This window comes from Camelina sativa, chromosome 8, assembly GCF_030686135.1.
Source record: "Camelina sativa cultivar CO46 ecotype springtype chromosome 8, ASM3068613v1".
NCBI lineage: Eukaryota > Viridiplantae > Streptophyta > Magnoliopsida > Brassicales > Brassicaceae > Camelina > Camelina sativa.
This window is the reverse complement of record NC_141887.1, coordinates 7,791,472-7,815,964: the sequence shown is the minus strand read 5'-3', so window position 1 is coordinate 7,815,964 and position 24,493 is coordinate 7,791,472. Positions and strand designations below refer to the sequence as shown.

Sequence of the window (24,493 nt, the reverse complement as noted above, 5' to 3'; positions counted from 1 at the left end):
TTTTTATAGTATTGATAAATAGAATTTTGAATTCAAAAACTTTTATAGTGTGTCTTTTTTTTGTCTGTAACCATATTAGTAAAAAGAGCAAAATAATTATAATAATGCTGAGTGAAATTAAGAGTCTAGTAAATACTAATTATGTAAGTGCACCATATAAAAACTAAATTCTAAAATCTCTACCTCCCTCAGTATGATTATAATTATTATTTTTTCAACATATGATCTATAATTTTTTTTTTTTTTGGATAATATATGATCTGTAATATTTTAAGTACACCATATAAAAACTAAATTCTAAAATATGTACCTGCCTAGTAAGATGATTACAATTAGTATTTTTTTTTTTCATCATATGATCTATAATTAGTTATTAAGTAAACCAAAAAATATACTCAAGATCTAAGAAATAAATTATTTTAAAATTTTAATTGAATAACAAGTAATTGTAGGGAAAAAAAAATCAAAACCTTGCTGAATTTGTGAGTCATCCTAACAAGAAAATATATTCTCTCTATGACATTGACACCCAGATACATAGCTGAATCAGTTCCTATCGATTTGTATAAAAGTTTTATATCCTTATCCGACCGAACTCAGTTCATCTCTCCCAACCTCTCTGATCTCATTCAGCTCCATTCCCAATGTAAGCCCACCCCCAACTTCAACTCTCTTAATCTCCTTCTTCCTCTTTCACCTTCTCACATTCTTAATTTACGACCAATCCCTTCAATGATCGTTGGTGCTGATAGATCATTGTACCCATTAATGTCAAATTCAAAGTGGAAGTTTGACTCTTTTGTTAATTTTGATTTTGATTAGCACAACTGTATATACTGAATCAGATAAAGTTGACTCTTTTTTTTTGTGTGTGTTATGTAACAAAATTGTAATGCAATTATTCAAAAGGGTTTGTTTTCTGATCAAGAAAGCTTGATGCTTTTGAGTTTTGAATTTTCTCAATCTCTTCATTGTTATTTTGCAGATTGTTGAGAGCAGATCTCATGTGTTACGGTGCTTAATAGAATCAAAACCACCTTTGAGAATCTAAAGGATTGCACTTTTATGGCGGATATGCCCGAAAAGGATGTTCCTTTCGCGGTTGAAGATATTGTTCAGTCGCCTTTACCTGGTTATGTAGCACCAACTGGTGTCAGCTTTAGTCCTGATGACTCTTTGATCACTTACTTGTTTAGCCCTGAAGAGAATTTGGATAGGAGGCTGTACGCGTTTGATGTGAATAGAGGTGAATCTAGTTTGGTGTTTAGTCCTCCTGATGGTGGAGTTGATGAGAGCAATATTTCACCGGAAGAGAAACTCAGAAGGGAGAGGTTAAGGGAGCGTGGATTAGGTGTAACTCGGTATGAATGGGTCAAGACTAACTCAAAGATGAGATTCATTATGGTTCCTTTACCTGCGGGGGTTTGTTCTGTTATTCCCTTGCTTCTACATTTCGATAAATTTATTGGAATTGTGTGTCACTTTTTAGTAAAGAGATGGATTTAGCTAGCTTTAGATAGGCAATAGAATATGATGGAAGATATAATAGGTGGGATGGAGAACATATTAGCGGTCTCCGGCCTTTTGGCTTTTAGGAGAGTTAGAAATTTTTTTCAACAAATCTCTAAACTATGTTGGGCTCTTGGTTATGCTGTAGTCATTGATTCTTGGTTGCAATCGTTGATACAAAGATATACAAGAGGGTTGTTCCTGATCTTCATAACATAGTCTGAATCTTATCAGTTACATTAGTGATCTTTCTTACGTGTAACGTTCTTTTTTTGTTAAATCTTGAGATAACCTTACTCAGTTTGGTTTACTTTTTTGTTTTGTTTTGTGTTGTGGTCATTGTTAGGTGTATATGAAGGACCTTTCTTCATCACCAGATCCGGAGCTCATAGTTCCAAGTTCTCCCACTTCTCCAGTCATCGACCCTCGTCTTTCCCCCAATGGCTTATTTCTTGCATATGTAAGAGACTCGGAGTTGCATGTCCTCAGTTTGTTAAAAAACCAGACACAACAGCTAACAAATGGTGCCAATGGAAGTACTCTGGTAAGTAAATCTTTGTTTCATGACTGCTATTGTGGTCTTATTATTAAACATTCTCTCGGGAGAATAACTGTGATTTCTTTTGTTGCTGCAGACTCATGGTCTTGCTGAGTACATAGCTCAGGTGAGTAAAGTTTCTCTTAAAACTGCCATTTCGTTTGTATCCCAGAAGAAATCGACAGCTTATGCTACAACTTGTGTGTTATATCTGAAACTTTTCCTATTCCAGGAGGAGATGGATCGGAGGAATGGGTATTGGTGGTCATTAGATAGCCAGTATATCGCATATACAGAAGTTGACTCCTCACAGATTCCTTTGTTCAGAATAATGCATCAGGGAAAAAGCTCGGTTGGTTTAGAGGCGCAAGAAGATCATGCTTATCCTTTTGCAGGAGCTCTGAATTCCACCGTCCGTCTCGGGGTAGTTTCTTCAGCTGGCGGCGGGAAGACGACTTGGATGGATCTTGTGTGTGGAGGAAAAGCAAATACTGAGGACGAGTATCTTGGGAGAGTCAGTTGGATGCCCGGGAACGTTCTCACAGCTCAGGTTATGAATAGGTCCCAGAGTAGACTTAAAATCATCGAGTTTGACATAAACACTGGTCAAAGAAACATACTGTTGATTGAAGAATCCGACGCGTGGGTGACTTTACACGACTGTTTTACCCCTTTGGAGAATGTCCCTATGTTGAAAGGTTCAGGAGGATTCATTTGGGCCAGCGAGAGGACTGGTTTCAGACATTTTTATCTTTATGAGTCTGATGGGACATGCCTTGGAGCTATTACTAGTGGTGAATGGATGGTTGAGCAAATCTCAGGTGTAAATGAGCTGATGAGTCTGCTGTATTTCACAGGGACCCTTGATGGACCACGTGAGACTAATCTTTACTGCACAAAACTGGAAGCTGGAGATGCATCTCAGTGTCAACCAACGAGGCTTACACACGGGAAAGGAAAACATATCGTTGTGCTCGATCACCAGATGAAGAACTTCGTTGACATTCATGATTCAGTTGATTCGCCTCCGCGGGTTACTCTTTGCTCTTTGAGCGATGGAACTGTACTCAAGATTCTCTACGAGCAGACATCTCCTAAACTACTGAAAAGCCTTAAACTTGAGCCTCCAGAGTTTGTTCAAATACAAGCCAATGATGGAAAGACAATGCTGTACGGTGCGGTTTACAAACCCGACAGTTCGAAATTTGGCCCTCCTCCATATAAAACAATGATCAGCGTGTACGGAGGTCCCAGCGTTCAGCTTGTCCATGATTCTTGGATTAATACAGTCGACATGAGGACACAGTACCTGAGAAGCAGAGGCATCTTAGTTTGGAAGGTTCTACAAATTCTTTATCTTCTTTTTTTTTTTTTTTTTCTTCATCAGTTAACTGTTGAATAAGGTTCACTCTAAAGATGAGGCTTTAGAATTGATATATAATCTCTATAAATCTTTTGCAGCTTGATAACAGAGGAACTGCAAGACGTGGGCTGAAGTTTGAATCTTGGATCAAGAATAACTGTGGATATGTTGATGCAGAAGATCAAGTAACCGGAGCCAAATGGCTAATAGACCAAGGCCTAGCTAAACCAGACCACATTGGGGTGTACGGTTGGAGTTACGGTGGTTACCTCTCAGCTACACTCTTGACACGATACCCTGAGATCTTTAACTGCGCTGTCTCGGGTGCTCCTGTTACATCTTGGGATGGCTATGACTCATTCTATACAGAAAAGTACATGGGACTTCCCTCAGAGGAGGAGGAGGGATACCTGAAAAGCGCGGTGATGCATCATGTGGAGAACCTGACTGATAAGCAGAAGCTGATGTTAGTACACGGAATGATCGATGAGAATGTGCATTTCAGACATACTGCTAGGCTTGTAAACGCGCTTGTCGAAGCTGGTAAGCGGTATGAGTTGTTGATATTTCCTGATGAACGGCATATGCCTCGGAGGAGAAAGGACCGGGTATACATGGAACAGAGGATTTGGGAGTTTATAGAGAGAAACTTGTGAAGAGGTCACAAACATTGTTGCTTTAATTCCTTTATTTTTTCACATTCTTTTTTTTTTTAATTTCTTTATTACATGAATAAATGGTATTATCTCTCATGAATAATTGGTTATTACTAAAATTTAATTCGTTTCTAATTTGGGTTAATGTTTCTTGTTGAATTTGTTTGGACATTTTTTGAAATTTTGTGACATTTTTTAGGATGAACATTTATATTGTATACTTTTTTTTTTTTTTGAGAACTCTACCAATTTATTTCATATACAAAAGATAATGAAAATTTATTTTAATGTTCTTTTCAATAAATTGAAATATATTTTAATAATCTTTTCAATAAATTGAAAATTGCCTAATTCTCTACTTCCTTTATCTTTTGGATAGGAGATTATTGATGTCACTCATACATTTTTTAATCAACTTTGTATGATACTTTTTCTTTTAACTTTATAGGAATTATATATATATATATATATTGTCCTTCAGAATTTAATTTGATATATAAAGTTTCTCTTTAAATGTTGGAAGAATAAAGTAGAAACAAATACAAAGGCAAAAAGAGAGTCTTTGATTGAAAATCACTAGAGTCGGTCTGAAACGGTAAACATATGCGTCCGTTACGGAAACGGTAACCTGCCTTGGGGAAGAGTTCACGGCGTTAATACTCGGATAAAAACCTCCGTTAAAAAGTCAGCGAGGTCAAACAGTATAAATAGATCCCAACAAACTTCGCCGCTGTTCAAAGAAGACTTACCACTGTTTCTCTCTCTCTCTCTCTCCTCTTCTTCTTCGTCCTTTCTTTTTCTGGGAAACGCTAAAAAAAGAAGTTCTCGGGGAAAAAAAAAAATAGTGGAGAGAGGGTTTTCGGATTGCGAAGAAACTTGGCGAGTAAGTTTAATCGCACACCAGTTCCGATTTCACCGAGAAGAATCGCTCGGTTGATTCATCGCTTCGCGGATTTTGATTCCTTTAGGTATGGCAATTTTTTTTTTTTTTTTTTTTTTTTTTTTTTTTTTTTGGAATTTTCGATCTCTCTGTAGAATCTGTTGATTTCGATTTATCTTTCCGATATCTTCTCCGATCATGAGTAATCGTGAAATGTAAGTTAAAAATTTCGAAATCTGTTGTGAGTTATAGAGATTTCTGTAGCGGCTCAAAATTGGAGATGTTCGTTAAGATGATCTGAGGCTTCTCTTTAGTGTTTATGGATTGAAACTGTAGGTTTTGAGTATTGTGCTGGATTTAGTGTTTAGATTCAATTTTTAGTTTTTATCAGACCTAAAAATAAGATTAGTCAAAATCGGATAAAGTTTGAAAACTTAGGCACCAGCTTTGTTTTTTTGGGTTTTAGATGATAAAAATCCGATTAAGACGTTGACTTGAAACTAATTTGTGGCCGTTGTTTGGTTATGCTTTCAAAGCTATTTTTAGATATCAAGATTTTCTAATTTTATATATAGATGAGAGAATGTAAGGTTTTAGAGTTTATATAGTTCGCTAAGATCAGACTTTGAGGTATGTTCATCATCACAAATCATCATCCATTCAAAGAGGTTGGCGTTTTTTTTAGTGTTTTTTTGATAAATGTTTTTGTGTTTGATCTGAATATTTGACATCTGTGATAATCTCTTGTGAATTAGAAAATGGTGATTGATGTCCTTGAATTACTGAATTATGAATTCCCCTTGGGATATCAATTAAGTTATTGCTGTTCCATGTCTAATCCTTGTGATCATTGTTCTTATTCAGGTTCGTTGCAATTGATGCGAGTAGAAAGATACTTTTCAGCTTCCACGATTTGAATGAGAGCCTAATCCTAGGTGGTTTTGGGACTGTTTTAGCTTCAATATGAATACTTGGAAAATATTGCTTGGCAAGATGTGAGTTACAAGGCCTTTCTGTTCCAGAGTTCCTGAATCCGTGCAGGAACTTGGTCTTTTCAAAAGCTCACGGGAGAAGATAAGGGTTGATTCCTGGGATTTCACCCTTTATTCCTGTTGAGCTCTCCTCATTCCCAGGAATCCGGTTCTTCAGGATTTAGGAATAGTAGTGTACAGTTGGAATGTCAGTTGCTAGTGTAGCGTTGAGTCCAGCCCTGGAGGAACTTATAAACTTTCCAGGTATTATTGGACGGTTTGGTTCGAACTTAGACGACCCAATCTTGGTTTTCCTGACTATTGCTGGATCTGTGATCCCGAAGCGGGTCATGGAGTCTGATTCAATAGCATCTGTGAAGCTAAGGATTCAGAGTATCAAGGGGTTTTTCGTGAAGAAGCAGAGGCTTCTGTATGATGGTAGAGAGCTATCTCGAAATGATTCCCAAATTCGAGATTATGGTGTTGTTGATGGGAAGTTGTTGCATTTGGTTGTTAAAATTTCAGATCTCCAGGCCATTTCTGTAAGAACTGTTGGTGGGAAGGAGTTTGAGCTCGTTGTTGAGAGGAGTAGAAATGTTGGTTATGTGAAGCAGCAAATTGCCTTAAAGGAAAACGATCTCGGAATCCCCAGGGATCATGAACTCACTTTAGATGGTGAGGAGCTAGATGACCAGAGACTCATCACTGATCTCTGTAAAAAGGGAGAGAATGTGATTCACTTGCTAATTAGAAAATCTGTTAAAGTCAAGGCAAAACCAGTCGGGAAGGATTTTGAGGTGTTTATTGATGATGTAAATCACAAGAACAATGTGGATGGTAGCAGAGGAAACATATCACCACAAGCAAAGCCTAAAGAGTTCTTTGTGGAGCCTGTTATTGTTAATCCTGAAATTAAACTGCCTCTATTGCTCGAAGAGCTTATCAGCTCCACTTAAGAAGGCTTGGAGAAGGGAAATGGCCCGATTCAATCATCTGATGGATCAGGAGGAGCGTACTTTATGCAAGATCCATCTGGCCACAAGTATGTCTCTGTCTTCAAGCCCATTGATGAGGAACCAATGGCTGTGAACAATCCGCACGGACAGCCTGTTTCAGTTGATGGCGAGGGACTAAAGAAAGGCACACAGGTCGGTGAAGGAGCTATCAGAGAAGTAGCAGCCTACATTTTGGACTATCCCATGATTGGACCACGAACTTTTCCTCATGAAGAAACTGGTTTCGCTGGAGTTCCGCCGACAGCAATGGTCAAATGCTTGCACAAAGATTTCAACCATCCCAATGGTTACAATTTCTCTCCCGAGAACACGAAGATTGGTTCACTGCAGATGTTTGTGAGCAATGTGGGAAGTTGTGAAGATATGGGATACGGAGTATTTCGTGTCGATCAGGTTCACAAGATATCGGTTCTAGACATAAGGCTGGCTAATGCAGATCGCCACGCTGGCAACATTTTGGTTAGCCGAGACGGAAATGATGGACAGATGGTGCTTACTCCAATCGACCATGGCTATTGCTTTCCCAATAAGGTAAACAATTCTACTATACTCAAACAGGGATATTGATATTCACTTTTGGTTTCCAAATCTGCAGAATATTTCAGCTGAAAACACCTTATTTGTTCTTGTGCAGTTTGAAGATTGCACATTCGAATGGCTATACTGGCCTCAAGCAAAACAGCCGTACTCTTCAGAAACATTGGAATACATCAAATCTTTGGACTCTGAGCAAGACATTGATCTTCTGAGATTCCATGGTTGGGAGATTCCGCCTTCATGCACGCGTGTCCTTCGCATTTCAACCATGCTTCTCAAGAAAGGTTCTGCAAAAGGTCTCACACCTTTTACCATCGGAAAGCAGAGAAACACTCAAGAACGAATCTGTGATCGAACAAATCATACACGATGCAGAAGCCATAGGTTCCCCAGAGACAACAGAAGAGGAGTTTATCAGCACTGTCTCTGCCATTATGGACAACCGGCTCGACCAGTATTAGTGGAACTGAAACTGAAATTATCTCTATCGCTCCTCTGCGCCAATCTATGTTTTGTGATTGTTCAACAGGTGTATATCCAGTGTCCATAACAATAAATAAGTGTCACTGTCTTTGAACTAATCTAACCCTTAGCTTTTCGAAACAGTGGGTTTGGTAATGAATATGATGATTTGGTTATTATATAGAATCCTAGTCTTGTTGAGTTATGGAACGTTCGTGATTCTGAAATCTCTGTTCTATACTCGCATGATTAAAGTGATCATCATCGAGACTATTATTGACGTGGTAAAATACTGATTCGACAAACATGCAAACTATTAAATAAATATATGTAGTTTTGACTCTGGTTACAAAAGCATTTGTAGAAGTCAGAGATTAAAATTGATGCAAAACATATTCACCATTAAACATCGGATCCCACCATTGATGAATCCCATGAGCCCTCTTAAAAGTAGGCGACTGGCTAATGTTTATAGTCATATACGCCGATGGTAAAAGATGAAGAGGCTCTGATGAACAAGAATCCGAAGACGAACCTCCTCCTCCTCCTCCGCCTGATAACAGACTCCTAAGTGAGTTCCTCGTAGCAATTCTCTCGATTTTACCGGCTCCTATCTCAAACATTTTGTTTCTGTGCTTGAAGTAACCAATGTATTCTGAGCATATTGGATCTGACGGATTCACATACAAATATGGTATCCATGATGCTAACTTCATAAATGAATCGTCTTCTTGACCCTGTAAACAATACACATCACTATATATTTGTTAGAGATTAGAACCTCAAAGACAAAGTTGAGCAACAATTACGCTTTTCATTTCATTTAAATTGTGTCGTTTTTGGATTTATTTAGTTATTGCTATACTACGGTCTACGATGCTTTAGAAGTTTTATTTTGCTTAATTTGTTATTTTCGAAATTTTATACCAGTTTAGAATTTTAAACCTAAAATGTGATCATTTGTAATTTCTACTGTATTTATTATTAGTTTTTTTTTTGTTTTAAATGATATGTTTAGATAGAAAAAAACAAAAGGTAACAGTTTTTTTTTCTTTTATAACGAAAAAAAAATCATATTTTCTCTATCTAATTAACTCTATGGATATTTTTCGAAAAAAAAAATTAAATTAAAAAAATTAGAAAATCTTAGTTAATAATTTTACAAAATAAAGTCTGTGTGAAAATAATTAAAACCCCAAATATTCTTAAATGGAATATGTTACCTTATTATGGTGGCGACCCTTGACAGCGATTGCTACTCCGGCTTTGACGAGACTTCCAGCGAATCGAACTCCATGTTTAAGCTTCTCACTCTTCACCAGTTTCTCAATCGGAATCGACGAGAACGGAGGATTAAATAAGTAACTCTCAAGAGGGAAACCAGACCTAGTCATGATCTTCCCGGCAAGCAAAGCCACGGCTGCTCCAAGAGAATGTCCGGCTAGCCACACGGCTGCATTACCAGTTTTAGCCACCGCACTTTGAATCACCTGAATCGCATGCACGAACCTAGTGCTGTCTTGGAGGCAGTCGCGGACGCAGCGTAGGTCGAGCTTAAGGTCGCGTGACCGAGAGTGCCGTTTCATGATCGTGCCACGGAACGCGATCACGTGACGAGGAGGTGGTTTCGAATGATGGGTGTTATGGTAATTGTAAGAGAAGAAGTGTTTGTATTCGAACACGGCGCCGTATATGGATCCATCTGAGTCGTCGATTAGGGTTTCGGCTAAAGTGAAGTTGAAAAACTCCCACCAGTGGTTGGCTTGTGACTTTAGACCAATCCTGTTTTGTTGTCTGTCTCGTTCCAATGTGTACACTGCTTGTACCAAACATGATGCCACCGAGGTTCTATGGTAAGAATTATTCCTATCAAAATACTTACGTTGACTTTATGGGTTTGAATGTAATATTTTAATACAACTTGTTCTAGAAGAAATGAACAATTAGAGAATTCTAATAGAGTTGACTATGGCTAAACCATTGAATTAGCAAAAAAAAGCTGATTAGTGATGATGAGTTTGTTGTGGAAGATGATTATGTGGTTGGAAATGAAAGAGATGAAATAGAAAATATAATACCAATCAATGGAAGTTAAATGGATTGGACCAGAAATGCTGAAGATCTCTCTTTGAGAAGCCATTAGCCCCTCTTTCACCATAACCTCGTCTTCTTCTTCTTCCATATTTTATCTAAAACAAATTGTGATTATTCATCAATTGTTCTTGAATTGAGCATCATCAATCATTTTCTTTGACGAATGCAAGAAAAAATAGGACCAACAATAATGGTAAAAATTGGTGCAGTAATGCTAAAAAGGAATTAGAAAACCTTGTCAAAAAAAAAAAAAGAATTAGAAAACGGAAAATCAATTAAGAGAGAAAAAAATACCCGTTTTTTTGTATTCTCAGAAGGATCTATCAGAATACAGAAGATATGAATTTGATGAAGAAGTACTATAATTATAAAGGTTTTGTAAAGAAGAGATGGCCATCTTCTAATTTGTGGGTATTATTTATTGTTTTTTTAGGATCTGAAGACATTAATGGGACCATCTCTTAAACATTGAAACGTCAAACGTGCAAAAGTGTATCAACAATTGCTTTATTTACATATCCTCAATTACCACTAAATGATTTTTTTTCCTGAAAAATATCATTACTATATTTATGATCCAAAACTACAAGATACTTTTCGAAAATAATACAAATTTAAATTAAACTTTAAACCTTCAAAATTAAACATTAAATCTTAAACACTAAATCTTATCATTTAAAAACTACTAGATTTTAACCCGCGGTACACCGCGAGCCTATATTTTATTTATCACTAAATTTTATTTCAATTGATGTTGTATGTTGTAAAATTTTATTTTATGACAGTTTTATGAATTCAGGTTACACACTCCACCTTCTATTTATCATTTAAATTTGAGAGATTAATTCGAATTAAGTTGTATCATTTAAATAGATTTGAGAGATTAATTCGAATTAAGTTGTATCATTTAAATTTGTTTGTTAAATATTTTTGAAGTACTTAATCCGCATGTACTTCACAAATATTTGTTTGTTAAATAATTGGTTTCCTAAAATATTTAATCCGCATATACGCCCAAAATGTACTTCAAAAATCTTAAATATTTAAGAATATTGGTTTCCTAATCATTCGAAAATTAGGTTCTCGTTTTTAAGAACTTTATTAATGTTAAAATAATTATTGAAACAACCCGACCCATTTTTTTTTAATAACCTAATATCTAGTGATTCCTTGCTCACTAGCAACCTACCCCCAGTCATCAAAAACAGCGGATAACCATAATAAATCAACTCCAATAATCAATAACCACCAAGGAAATAACATAACGTCAATTCCATCAATAATTCAGAACATAACCAATAACGAAGTCAACATTCCTAATATCCATTCTAGACCACTAAGTTCCACTCTAGCATCCTAACAAGACACAAAGCAAACAATTGAGCCTCTAGAACATCCTCCTCTTCATCGCCTTGATCCCACAATCACACTTTGCCTTTACATGCGCCACAACACAACAGTAAGGCGTAAGTATTACCAGAAATACTTAGTGAGGCAATCCTTCCATCTACGAGGCTATACACACAAGCAATAAGATCTCTCATGCCACAAACAACAATAATAAAACAAACCAGGAGCATGCATAAAGCAACATGACATAAACCGGTCACTGTCAGAAGGGTGTGGACCGATACCCGAAGGTGTCGACCAACACTGGTCATCTGGTGTCGACCGACACCACAACTGGTGTCGACCGACACCTGCTCGACACTCTTTGAAACCCTAACGGTGTCGACCAACACCTCCACATGGCGTCGACCGACGCTCGTTAAGTTCTCGAGTCGTCCTCACGTTGGTGTCGATCGACACCGATGCCGAGCATCAATTTTCTTCAAACATAACCTTCAGATCTCGCCTCCAAGCTTCTCCTTTTCGTCCCACATGAACCAGGAACGAATCCAAGCCTCAGGAGCTACGAAAAACTCACAAACAACCAAAGGGAACAACCACACAACACACAAAATAACAGAAACAGAGATCTTGGTCATGCACTCACATTTGCCAATCAATGAGGAAAACGACCAACCCACGACCATAAACCTCCACAGCAATCTCCTTCCATGTCCTTAGCCTCAGATCTCACTCCCCAAGCACAAATCTCTCAAGAACGACCAAGGAACCTCACAAGAACTCACTGGAAAGCTTTTCTCCCTTTCTTTTTCTCTCAGGAATGAGAAACAGCTGAAGAAGAGAGGAAAAAGTCACTTTTCCCTTTTAAAGTCGGGTCTAGGGCTTCCCCAAAACCACCCACACGAACCGGACGATGAAAATCGAACCGATCAAACCGTCCGCAAATGGTGTCGATCGACACCCTAACCCAAATTCCAATTTTTGGTTCGTGGATGTTACAATTATGGGGATTGTAAACTTTTGTTATGGAAAATCAGTTGTATCATTTAAATTTGAGAGATTATACAATCTCTAAAGATAGTTTTGGATATTTTATGGGAATAAAACTTTAATGGATAGAGTAGTTTTTGGAAAAAGCAAAATATATAGATATTGTCTAGATTTTATTGCAATAAACGTTATAAATTTTGGCCGATTTAAGATGTTTTAGTAATTGAAGTCCTGCGCAATGTTATTTTTGGAAATTGTTTAGGGATTAATGTTGTAAAAAAAAAATTAAATAAGCAAAACTTAAAGGGCATAAGATAAAATGTACTTCAAAAATGTTAATATAGATATCCTAAATTTAAAAAACAAAAGAACAAAAGAAGAAGGAGGCGAACCAACAATGTATTCAAATTCCAAATGTATGTTGTATACAATCAGCTGCCTTAAATTCTTAAACCACTCGTATCAATCCTTGACAAGGTTGTTTTCAGAGATTATCTTAAATATGATTATATTTGTAGGTATCCCAACCACAGAGGTATGAGGTGGAGATAGTAGAAGATGAAAATTGCCAGTTTTTGGCAATATCTAACCAAATGTACAAACATAGAACGATCATGATCATGCGTAAATTAGGAAACACAGTGTTGAAGAGGTTAGATACTATTTATATTGAAATTATTGACTCAATTTTTGAGAAAGACTAAAATCAATTTTTGGTTTGTTCCAGGCGATTACGACCAATATGTGATGAATATGTAACCACATATTTATTTTTTAATTAGTGTTGTTAATTATATTCATTTTGATTTTGTAATGTTGCTAGAGCCATTATCCCATTTGAGCCTTTGTTCAAAAACTCTAGAAGATTTTAGGCCATCTCAAATTTACAGAGACATAACATTAGGGATCTGACGAACAATTAGAAAAACCTTAAAAGATTGAGTAGATCTTTCCCCCGAAAGCCCTAATTTTAAAGTACAATCAAACAAGAAAAGATCCGAACGACATTATTACTTCTCATCACAAAAATCAACCAAAACCCTAGAAAATCATATTCAGTTTGTAATGTTGAACAACAGTTCTGAAAAATGGGGAGACAACGCTACCTTAGAAAGTATGGAGAGAATATTATATTTTATCTGTCTAATTAATAAACTAAACTTTTTTATGGAAAAAATTAAGAGAAATACCCTATAATAGCACTTTTTTAAGTTTTTCTTCCAACATTAGCACACATGCTCAAATTTTCCAAAACTAACATTATATCTCTTTATATATTGAAATTAATATTTAATTTAAATAATAAAATTCATTTTTTTCCTATAATTAAACTCACGAATTTTGGATCTTAAATTTCCGACGAAGCTTGCAGTGAAGATTCCAAACTGAGATATTCATTTTGGATCTCAGATATTTTCAATTAATTGCCAAATCGATCAATTGATTCTAATACAACAAAATCCACATCAAAAGCATCTTTATTCATCGGATTTCGATCATAGATCAGAGTTTAATTAAGCTAAACGGTGCTTCCGTCGTCGACGAATAGTGAGTGTTGCGGAGGAGAGTCTTCTGGCTAAAATTACAGCGGATGATTGGGGGAAAGTATCAATGGTTCTGCTTGATATGTATGGTGTCCTTTGTAACAGTGAGAAGTTTTTTAGACATGTTGCTGTTGATGTTTTTTCTGAAATGGGTCATTGTGGATGATTTCATTCCTCTTACGGGAACAAGTAAAAAAGCTTTGGCAAATCAATTTATGAATCTGTTTTCATGTTAATGTGTGTTTAGGTTGATTTCTTGGGTTGGGCAATGCAGAGCTGAAGCCATGTTTTTAGGAGGTGTTGCTTCAGTCAAAGGAGTAGAAGGATTTGATATAGATGCAGCTACAAAGAGATTCTTTTAGATATATCTCGATCATGTGATGTTTATGCTATATAATTAGAACACTCAGGAGGGAAATTTTCTTTACATTAGAAACTTGTTGATGTTCTTGAGATTGATTGATACTCGATCTTTTGTTGTGTTTTTAATTTGTGTAATGTCTTGAGATAGAGGGGAAGAAAAGAGAGCAGAGAGTTGATGATGAAGATGATGATGAAGTTTGAGTTCAGGTCATTATGGAAAGGCTTCCTAAATTCAAGAATGCCTTCCTAAAAACTATGAAATTCTTCCTAAATTTTTAAAAATGTGTTTTTAAATATTTTTATATGTGTTTTACCTTATTGTATCATATATTACTCCATTAGTGATGTATAATGATTTGATATTGTGCACATGTTGGTGTTTTATAATAAAGACAACAAATATGAATATCCAGCATTATATTCGCACATAGTTTTAGCAACAACTGTTGTAGATCCTCTTGATGAACCTCCCAGTACACGTCATATTCGCACATAGTTTTAGCAAATGTTCAGAAAAATTTACAAGCAAATGATAAGAGTATATATGTATTCCTAATCATGAACCGAGTTTATCAATCCATCTCAACCGAGTTTCTTCGGTGGTGAATCGGATCTGTAGCATTGAGAAAGAGATAAGCCATAATCTTCTTCACTTGAATCATCATGCTCTTCTCCGCTCTCACCACCACCACCACCACCACTTCCGTCAGCCTTTCACTGGACCTACGCCGCCGATCCCACATGTTTCTCCTTACTCTCATCGATTTCAGTGTTCATCGTAGCGAGATCCAACACTACTTGGATTCTACCTGAAAATAGAGTCTCGCAATAATATTCTTATTGGAGACTCGTCGGATTGATTCGGCGTGGAGGTAAAACGCCAGAGTTGATATGTGATTGATTTTGGAGGAGATAAAGCGTCGGAGAAGGATGAAGAGAAAGGAAAAACTATTTTGTGAAGAAAAATATTTGATTTTGTATATATAATTTGGTGCTAGTTTTGGAACATTTAAAAATATATGCTAATTGTAGAAAAAAACTTAAAATGGTATTATTTTTGTCAATTACCCAAAAATTAATAAACTAAATTAGTATGGATATTTTACTAAGAAAACATTTAGAATTTTAAAACAACTTAAAATAAAATCTTTGTGGAATTATTAAAATTAAACGTCAAATATTCCTAAATGGAATGAGTACGTTACCTTATTATGGTGGCGACCCTTGAAGCCCATTGCTACGGATGAAAGAAACTAGTTATAATGTTTTGAAGACATTAATGAGTGTATTAAAAATTACTTTATTTACAGATTGTTAATAAATTAAATTAAGGAAAATTTCCATAACTACTACTACTAAAATGAGTTATTTTCAACAAATATTATTCTTAGATTTATTTTCCAAAAATTTCATTAATTTTGTTTTTCAAAAATACCACAAAATTAAAACTAAACTTTAAACCTTCAAAATTAACCATAAACCAATCGGAAACATTAAGCCCTAGCTACCTCTTACCCTAAATTTAAAATAGTTAACTCTTACAATCAATTTTTGTGTTTGTGTTATTTTTATAAAAACAAAAAAGTTTTGGAACAGAAAACTATTAATGGCATTGTTGGAGTCTTGGAGAGAAAAACTTGAACAGATGGTATGTTGAGGAATTTTCATTAATATATGAGACGCCTTAAACCAATTATTTAAACATGGTATGGTTTTAATAATCACTATAACTTTGTGAAAACATTTGAACTTATTTTATCAAAGAAACACAATTTTATTTTGAAAATATACAATTTAACAAATTATTCGATTGAGAAGAAAGGACTGATCGAAGCGTTGAAAGCCATTGAGAAAATTAGTATGAATTAAACATTGTAAAATGTTGACGTTAAGCATATGACTCCACCATTGATGAATCCCATGATCATTGTAAAAATCCGACGATCTAGTCTTGTTTACCATCGTAAAGGCCGACGGGTAAATATTAATGCAGATGCTCTCGTGAAGAAGACGGCGACCAATTTTCTCTCCTCCGAACAACATACGCCTAGCTGAGTATATCCAGTAGCCAACCTCGCGATCTCACCTAGTCGACCTCATCATCAAGGTCTAGGATTTTGGCTATGCCGGCTTTGAAGAAATCCGTGGTGAGGCCAGACACATATTTAAGATTGTTACTCTCAACGAGCTGCTCTAGAGGAATCAAGGGGATAAGTGGGTTAAAGATGTAAGCCCTGGACGGGGAAATCCAGACGTTGACATGGTCTTTTTCGTGCGTAGTGCCAGGCTAGCTCCTAGCTAGTCCTATAAACTGGCCAGCGATCCAGACAGTTATGTTTCCGTGGTACCACAAAAAAAAAAGTGGATTTCTTGAATAACACACAGAATTCAAGTTTCAAATCATCAATATTAGACTTAGGAAAGTTTCACGTAGCATGGAGGTACTATCGAGTTGGGGTTATATGCATGGAGCCATCAGATGCGTCAATTAGGGTTTCATATATATAAAGTGAAGTTGAAACACTCCCACCATGCTAATGAGACGGAACCAACAAGACGGGTTATTTTGCTTGTCTCGTTCCATTGCACCAAACATGACACCAATGAGGTTCGGTGGTACAAATTGTTCCTATCAAATCCAACCAATTTAGACCATAGAATCGATCGAGTAGATATGGACATTATCTTTTTTTTTTTGTATCATTATGAAATGTTTTCTATATATAAATTCGAAAAATCACATGCAAATATACGTTGAAGTGAAAAGGAAAAAAAAAACAAAACAGTAGGCCATAGTGGAAATGTCGTTCCTAAGACATATTACCACTTTCATTATCAAAAAAAAAAAAGGATCCACTCTCGAATTGGGTGTAAACTGTAAAGTTTCTCAAATTGGTATGAAAATCGAATTTAAATATAACATATCTAGTAAAATTTTAATAAAAAATTTAGAACAAGGTTTACAAATAGTTTGAGACGGTGGTGAAACTCAACATTTCCATCTGCTGCCACTTGTATGATCAGTAAAATTAATACCGAGTAAAATTCTAGGGTCAACTGTCCATCATGGTAAGGCCTAATGCAGCAGCTTTCCCAGTTTTCCCTCATGGCCGTGTCTTTCTCCCACCACTGGTGAAGCGCATGAGCTGTCGTAGACTTAGTCGGTTCGTTCTTGTTCACAGTCATATCTGCTGATAGAAGAAGGTGAAGAGGTTCTTTTGACAAATCCGAGGGGGATCTTCTTATTATTCCGACCAATAGACTTCTAACTGAGTTTCTAGCACCAAATCTCTCTATTTGGCCTGCACCGATCTCAGACATGAAGTCTCTGTGTCTGAAATAATCAATATATCCTGCACAGATTGGATCTTTTGGGTTCACATATAAATTAGGTATCCACGATGCTGTTTTTGTATTGTACTCCTCTTGACCCTGTAATAATTTAAGAAAAACGGTTTCTTGTAAGAAAATAAACTTTTAAAATTAAATGAATGAAACTGTGACTAATAATGAATGAACTGCCCATAGTTAATTGAACCAGTTATCTTGACTCTTAAAGATGATTTCAATTTACCTGCAGTAGATGGGTTAAGGTCATGGCTATGGTGCCTTTGACGACACTCTTGGCGGTTTGAAACACATCTTTAAGATAATGTCCTCCAGGTAGCTGCTCTAGAGGAATAGACGAGATGGGTGGGTTGAATATGTAACTTTCGAGGAAGAATCCAACACTTGTCATGGTCTTTCCCGCCAGCAACACTAGGGCGGCTCCCAAAGAGTGTCCAGCGAGCCATACATCTTTTTGGCTATGTTTGTCCACCATACTACGAACTGCTTGAACCGCGTGCCTAGACCTGCCACCTTGATGAAGGGTGTTAAAGATACATTGGAGGTCAAGTTTCAAATCAAACTCCCAAGTCCGTTTTTTTAGAACCGTGCCGCGGAAGGCCATCACGTAATGTGGAACTTTCACGTGTGGGCTATTTTGGTAAACGCTGTAGCTCTTGTATTCGAAAACGGCACCGTAAATGGAGCCGTCATCATCAGTCAAGGTATACATCAATTCGAAATTGAAAAACTCCCACCAAGGCTCTGCTAGTGATTTCGGAGCATGGCGCAAGCCAAGCTTGTACCTGTACCTTTTTTTTATGCTGAGAAGCCTGTCCCTTTCTAATGTGTACACTCCATTTACCAAACTTGATACCACTGAGGTTCGGTGGTGCGAATTGGTCCTATTTACAAATAATAATAACCAATCAGTTATACTTAGAATCTGCATAGATACTGACTTCAAAAAATGAGCAAGTATCATCGATATTGATCTAAAAGGAAGTTATACTAAATAAATATATAATTATGTTACCAATCAATAGATGTAAGATGGTATGGGCCAGAAGTGTAGAAATCATCTGTATCTGAAGCCATCGGTCCTCGTCCCATTTTTTTCTTTCTGGTAAAGCCTCGTCCAGGTCAATCAGAATCGAATTTAATGGAAACTGATAAGTAAGCTTAAGAGTTCTTGTAAAGAAAACAAACTAAAGAGTTTTTTTTTTTTTTTTTCTTAGTTTAAGAGTTCAACAAAGGAACTAATGAGTTTATATTGGTGCTACAGGTAAGAAGACTTTTTGGATCCGGAGACTTTGAGATTCTAGAGACGTAGCCCGTAGGTAGCTGCCTAGGAAACGGATGAAATGGGATCCACTCTTCAATTGGGTGAATGATGATATGTTATAAGGAAATATTTCAGCTTTTAGAACATCTTTGTTGCACTTGTTTTTTAGTAGTTTTAAAAGTCGTCGTTGGTGGATTATTGTATGTTATACTACTTTACTTGTTTTACTAGCTCGTGGAATTGTCGAGGAAATTTAAAAGATAGTTTTTGGAATTTTCGTTTGTTTATATCATTTACTCAAATGAAAATTTGAGAAACTTAGTCAATTTCGTTAAAGAAAAGAAGAAAACAAAATCTGGTCAAATATTTTTAACATCCAAAAGCATAGTACTGATAATATCATTTTACCCATTTAGCTATTCTGAAAAAAAAAAAGAAAAATCCAAGAAGCCATTTTTATAACTTTATTTTCCATTTTCAAAAAATACATGTCAGTTCCACAAAGTCAAAAATAATACATGTCAGTTCAACAAAGTCAAAAAATACATGTCAGTTCAATTTTCTATCCCTTAGAATCCAGGTCAGTTTCTTTATGTCGATGGCCAAACCTTAGCCGCTGTTGTGATCAAGATTACAATCTCTATGGTAGAAGACTCCATCTGAGAAGTAATGCATCATTGTTACTATGGCTTGGCTTTAATCATCCGAGAATCTTGGTAGGTATATCCCTTACGGCTTTGTCTTATGAACACCTTAGCTTGTCGTGTAATGGTATATGGATCCCGGTTCCTAGTTGTCAGAGCTTTGAGTATGGCTATGAGTTTGAGCTTTTATCTCACTCTACGACAACACTAAGTAACGATTTCAAGCACTAGAGCATAACCAACATTGCTCGAACCATTGTCAAAGTCCTACTTTATGTAGATCTTCTCATACCGGTGAGATCCATGGCTCTGACCCCTTCCTCAACGTCACTTTGTCCGAGACAGTGGCTATATGTTCCTCCATTGACCTGTTCATGGAAGAAATGTCGATGATCCCTGACCTCACATATACCAAAAGGCTAGCTAGCCTTTGCCTCAAAGCTTTGGAGGAACCATTATTGACTAATCCTATCTATCTTTTTCTCTATCTTTGTAAGGCATTGGGGAATGCCCTTTGTTGTTGTAGTGTTTTACTCTGTGGATTCTCATAATCCTTATCTCTATGTACTTGGTTTCTATCTTAATGAAATGAAAACAAGTGGTGTTTAAAAAAAAAAAAAAAAAGACTAAGAGTAAAGTTTTTAGCAGTGCTTTTGTAATTGATAAATTTTAAGACTATATTTGTAAAACTTTGTAAAACTGTTACCAATCAAACACTATGTTTGATGATTTTAAAATTGTTGGAAACCTAGAAGAGTCACTTTTCATTTCCAAGTGAAATCAAACTAAATAATCAACCTGATTTATGATCGATACACTAAAGACATGGTTCGTAGGTTCGAGGAGAAGCAAGATAAAAAGTGAAAAAGACTACCAACCAAGCAATGAATACCTTCGGTCGTAGAGCCTGTGACCGAGGTAAACGACACCAAGAACCCTGGCCAAATCTCAAATGACATGTGAGTGTGGAAACCAAGCTTTATTTTTTCTTTACCCAAATTGATTTTTCCCAACTGCTGAAATTATTGACGTTATTACCAAATTAAATTCAAATTTATTGACTAACAAAACTAATATACACAATCTCCTATACAATAGAACGGAAGTACACAACATTTTTTGTAGACTATATAATTTTTATAAGTTGGTTACAAAATAGATTATACATTAAATATAGGTTGGTTACAAAAAAATGTTATAGATTAATTGGACAATCCATGGGCTTTATGAATACAATTAAGAATATTCCAATGAATCTTGTTAAAGAGAATATTCCAATGTTTTATACAATTTCCTAAATAAAATCTTTAGTATTCCATGTATTGTTACAAAATATATACTGTTAGGCATAAAAATATATTATTAGGCATAAAAAAAAAATCTTGGCAATTTATCACACTTAAACGTGATTTCCGAGATCTTATTGTGCAACTGAAAATAAAATCTTACCATCATATTAAAAAACTTTAACCAAACATGTTCAAAAATTAAAATAAAAACAAACAACAAACATAACCATTTCTCATACATAAAATTACAAAATTAACAATATAAAAAATTACAAAATAGGTATTTTTTCAGGTCATCGTATTTAGCATACACTTAAGAATCCAATGGGCTTTATGAATACACTTAAGAATATCCCAAAGAATCTTCTTAAAGAGAATATTCTAATGGTTAATACAATTTACTAAATAAAATCTTTAGTATTCTATGTATTGTTACAAAACATATACTGTTAGGCATAAAAATATATTATTAGGCGTAAAAAAAAATCTTGGCAATTTATCACACTTAATCGTGATTTCCGAGATCTTATTGTGTAACTGAAAATAAAATCTTACCATCATATTAAAAAACTTTCACCAAACATGTTCAAAAATTAAAATAAAAATAAACAACAAACATAACCATTTGTCATACATAAAATTACAAAATTAACAATATAAAACTTACAAAATAGGTATTTTTTTCAAGTCATCATACATTATTTAGCATATAATTTTATTTCATAATATTTTATCTAAAAAACTTTTAAAAATAATCATATAAATTATATTTTATTCAAAAATTATAATATAAATAAAAAGAATTTCAACCCGTGCTCTATCACGGTCTGATTAGTATATGTAATAATTTTGTTATTTTTATGTGATCACATGGGTTGGTTTACATTAATTATATATATCTATATAATTGGTTTACATACTATATATGGTTGTGGTTGTTTGTACGTAGAAGGATATATATTATCATCTGCAAGTTGCACACTACAAGGGACCATATTCTTTTAATTTTCACTTCACCATCGATATTATTGTATTATCTGTATTATTGTACTACGAGGGTCCGTATGTCGAATAGAGACAGAATTTTGGGATGTAAGATGCAAAAGTGAAGATAGAACTTTCTTCATTCTATCAAGGTCTGATTTTTGTTTTGATGACTTTTCTCCAGTCAAGTCATGTGTAACAGTTTAACTATCAATACAAAACAATTTCACCAAAAATAATAGAACCGCCATTATGATTGTCTGAACTTCTATATTATGTGACCGCTTTTCTTCAATAGAAATATCGATTTGTATGGATGATCAAAGTTTAGAGCTAGCTATACATATATGTTTCCATCTTGGCTTGCTTGCTTGTGTAACTGCTACTATTAAAGCCGTTTTCACTGGCAAGAATCTAATGATATTGTCTTACATCTAACAAAAATATTTGTCATTAATTGTTCTATTTAAAACCACAAGAGGCCAATGTTTCGTTGGCATCACAATTTCTCAACAACAGATCAATATATATGAGAAATACTTAGGTTCACTCCTAGGAGTGAAGGCTTGTATTTACCTTCTCCTCTTTCAACTAATCAAAAATTTTCTATCTAACATTTCATTTAAAAAATAAATCAAAATTAATTAAAAATCAAAAAATTTAAGAAAACAAATTATGTATATTTTTAGTTAGGAAAAGTTAAATATTGACTTTGTTTAGATTTTATAATTAAACGATATTATATATCGCTTTGGATTTATAAATGAGAATTATGGTTTAGATTTTACAATTAAAACGAAATTATATGTCGGTTTGGGTTTACAAATGAGATGGTTAGAGTTTAGATTTTACAATTAAAACGAAATTATATGTCAGTTTGGGTTTACAAATGAGGTGGTTAGAGTTTAGATTTACAATTAGAACGAAATTACATGTCGGTTGAGTTTAAAATGAAGTGGTTAGGGTTTAGATTTTACAATTAAAACGAAATTATATGTCAGTTTGAGTTTACAAATGAGAGGGTTAGGGTTTAAATTTTATAATTAAAACGAAATTATATGTCGGTTTGAGTTTACAAATGATGTGGTTAGAGTTTAGATTTTACAATTAGAAGTAAATTATAAGTCGGTTGGGTTTACAATGAAGTGGTTAGGGTTTATATTTTATAATTAAAACAAAATTATATGCCGGTTTGAGTTTACAAATGAGATGTTTAGGGTTTAGATTTTACAATTAAAATGAAATTATATGTCGGTTTGGATTTACAAATGAGGTGGTTAGAGTTTAGATTTTACAATTAGAAAGAAATTATATGTCGGTTGGGTTTACAATGAAGTGGTTAGGGTTTAGATTTTACAATTAAAACGAAATTATATGTCGGTTTGGGTTTACAAATGAGGTGGTTAGGATTTAAATTTTACAATTAGAACGTAATTATATATCGGTTTGGTTTATAAAAAAACAGTTTGAGATTTTTATTTTACAATGATGTATACAATTTTTATTTTTATTTTATTTTATAAGGAGGTGAATGAAGAGGTCCACCCTTAGGGGTGAACCCAAGTATTGTCTATATATATGATAGGGTGAACCCAAATATTGTCCAATATATATGACTAGATTACGATCCGCCCGATGTGCGGGTTTAGAGTTTTTAAAATAAAATAAAATTTAACAAAGAATATAAAATAAATATTTTTAGTAAATAAAAACTATCTATAAAAATAAATTGATACACGGAGTTGTCCAATGTGATATTTGGTGTAAATGGTGTGACTCTACAGTTGAGACTATTAATCATGTTTTCTTTAAATGCCCTCGCTCATGTGAAATTTGGGATTTATCTCCGACTCCGGTTTCATCAGAGGTTTTTCCACATGAGTTGGTGTACTCGAATTTGGATTTTGTTTTTTAGAGGGGTTTCTCTAGTGAACCTTGTTGTTGGGGGCCAAGTGTCTAAAACAGAGCCCCTCCCCCTACATTCGGATTTAGAAGCGTCGTTGTCGGTCATAGAGCAGATATGTGCTGCAGGGATCGCTTGTTGACATTTCGAGACTGGTTGTGCTGAGTTACTCACTATTGTGGAGTCCCTGAAGATTGGCCGTCCTTCTCCAACCTGCTCGATGAGTTTAACTCGCTGGAGTCCTTCCCACTATTGTATATTTCTTTAATCTCGCGTGCGTCAAATATGAAGGCAGATTGTCTTGCATGTGCTTTGCGTTCTCTTATCTCTGAAGTTTCTTTTGTAAACCCCTTTCCTCCAGTTTAGACAACTAACCGAGGAATTTCCTTTTGATTTATTGTTTGGTTGAAAAAAAAAAGTAAACAGATACACTTTTAATTAAAGAAAAAAGTTGTAGATGAGTTCAAAGTTATTAAAATTAAATTAAATTTAACAAAAAATGTATATTTAATTCTTTTCATAAGTAAAAACAATGTATAAAAGTAAAGAGATAAACTTTTAGTTATAGAAAATAGTTATTTTTTTTTGCTATAATACACTAATGTATATCCATATACAAATCTACTATATACATTACCACTAAAAGTGTATTTGTACACACAAATAAATTTTACCGTTAAAAGTGTATTTATCTTTATGAACACATTAAATAACTTATTATATGTCTGTTCACTTTAACATTTTTGTAGTTACAAAAACGCATACATTAATATTACATACTTCTATCC

The 24,493-nt window shown here is 34.9% G+C and overlaps 3 protein-coding genes and 1 pseudogene across 6 annotated transcripts; 2 read left to right on the top strand and 2 right to left on the bottom strand.

Moving 5' to 3' along the window:
* Positions 1-393: 393 nt before the first annotated feature.
* On the top strand, positions 394-4,211 carry LOC104706728 (uncharacterized). The gene is made up of 6 exons (XM_010422940.3): positions 394-646; positions 986-1,422; positions 1,856-2,053; positions 2,145-2,174; positions 2,280-3,386; positions 3,509-4,211. Exons 2-6 carry the CDS (start codon positions 1,066-1,068, stop codon positions 4,064-4,066), a joined length of 2,250 nt encoding a protein of 749 aa, XP_010421242.1. The 5' UTR covers positions 394-646; positions 986-1,065; the 3' UTR covers positions 4,067-4,211.
* A 1,367-nt stretch (positions 4,212-5,578) lies between these two features.
* Positions 5,579-8,113, top strand: LOC104706725 (phosphatidylinositol 4-kinase gamma 3-like; annotated as a pseudogene). The gene is made up of 3 exons (XR_015564272.1): positions 5,579-5,614; positions 5,811-7,464; positions 7,568-8,113. The product of XR_015564272.1 is annotated as a phosphatidylinositol 4-kinase gamma 3-like (transcript).
* Positions 8,114-8,225: 112 nt separating this feature from the next.
* LOC104706727 (GDSL esterase/lipase At4g10955-like) lies at positions 8,226-10,489 on the bottom strand. 3 transcript variants are annotated; one of them, XM_010422938.3, is made up of 4 exons: positions 10,321-10,489; positions 10,011-10,121; positions 9,156-9,798; positions 8,226-8,669 (listed from the first exon to the last, which is right to left on the bottom strand). In XM_010422938.3, exons 2-4 carry the CDS (start codon positions 10,112-10,114, stop codon positions 8,307-8,309), a joined length of 1,110 nt encoding a protein of 369 aa, XP_010421240.1. In that variant the 5' UTR covers positions 10,115-10,121; positions 10,321-10,489; the 3' UTR covers positions 8,226-8,306. The 3 variants fall into 3 exon arrangements, with proteins under 3 accessions (XP_010421240.1, XP_087318765.1, XP_087318766.1); XM_087462639.1 differs by having other exon boundaries at positions 8,226-8,688; positions 10,321-10,446; XM_087462640.1 differs by having other exon boundaries at positions 9,156-9,748; positions 10,321-10,417.
* Positions 10,490-17,137: 6,648 nt separating this feature from the next.
* On the bottom strand, positions 17,138-19,106 carry LOC104706724 (GDSL esterase/lipase At4g10955). The gene is made up of 3 exons (XM_010422937.3): positions 18,637-19,106; positions 17,848-18,505; positions 17,138-17,705 (listed from the first exon to the last, which is right to left on the bottom strand). Exons 1-3 carry the CDS (start codon positions 18,711-18,713, stop codon positions 17,199-17,201), a joined length of 1,242 nt encoding a protein of 413 aa, XP_010421239.1. The 5' UTR covers positions 18,714-19,106; the 3' UTR covers positions 17,138-17,198.
* Between the last annotated feature and the right edge of the window lie 5,387 nt (positions 19,107-24,493).

Bases quoted from the DNA above. Each gene is read 5' to 3' on its own strand.
- LOC104706727 (XM_010422938.3), bottom strand. From the start codon at position 10,114: ATGGAAGAAGAAGAAGACGAGGTTATGGTGAAAGAGGGGCTAATGGCT. The intron at 9,799-10,010 runs GTATTATATTTT...GTATTTTGATAG, and splicing joins CATTTAACTTCCATTGATTG to GAATAATTCTTACCATAGAA. The intron at 8,670-9,155 runs GTAACATATTCC...TATTGTTTACAG, and splicing joins AGGGTCGCCACCATAATAAG to GGTCAAGAAGACGATTCATT.
- LOC104706724 (XM_010422937.3), bottom strand. From the start codon at position 18,713: ATGGGACGAGGACCGATGGCTTCAGATACAGATGATTTCTACACTTCT. The intron at 18,506-18,636 runs GTAACATAATTA...ATTTGTAAATAG, and splicing joins CATCTTACATCTATTGATTG to GACCAATTCGCACCACCGAA. The intron at 17,706-17,847 runs GTAAATTGAAAT...AAATTATTACAG, and splicing joins CCTTAACCCATCTACTGCAG to GGTCAAGAGGAGTACAATAC.
- LOC104706728 (XM_010422940.3), top strand. From the start codon at position 1,066: ATGGCGGATATGCCCGAAAAGGATGTTCCTTTCGCGGTTGAAGATATT. The intron at 2,054-2,144 runs GTAAGTAAATCT...TTGTTGCTGCAG, and splicing joins GTGCCAATGGAAGTACTCTG to ACTCATGGTCTTGCTGAGTA. The intron at 3,387-3,508 runs GTTCTACAAATT...AATCTTTTGCAG, and splicing joins GAGGCATCTTAGTTTGGAAG to CTTGATAACAGAGGAACTGC.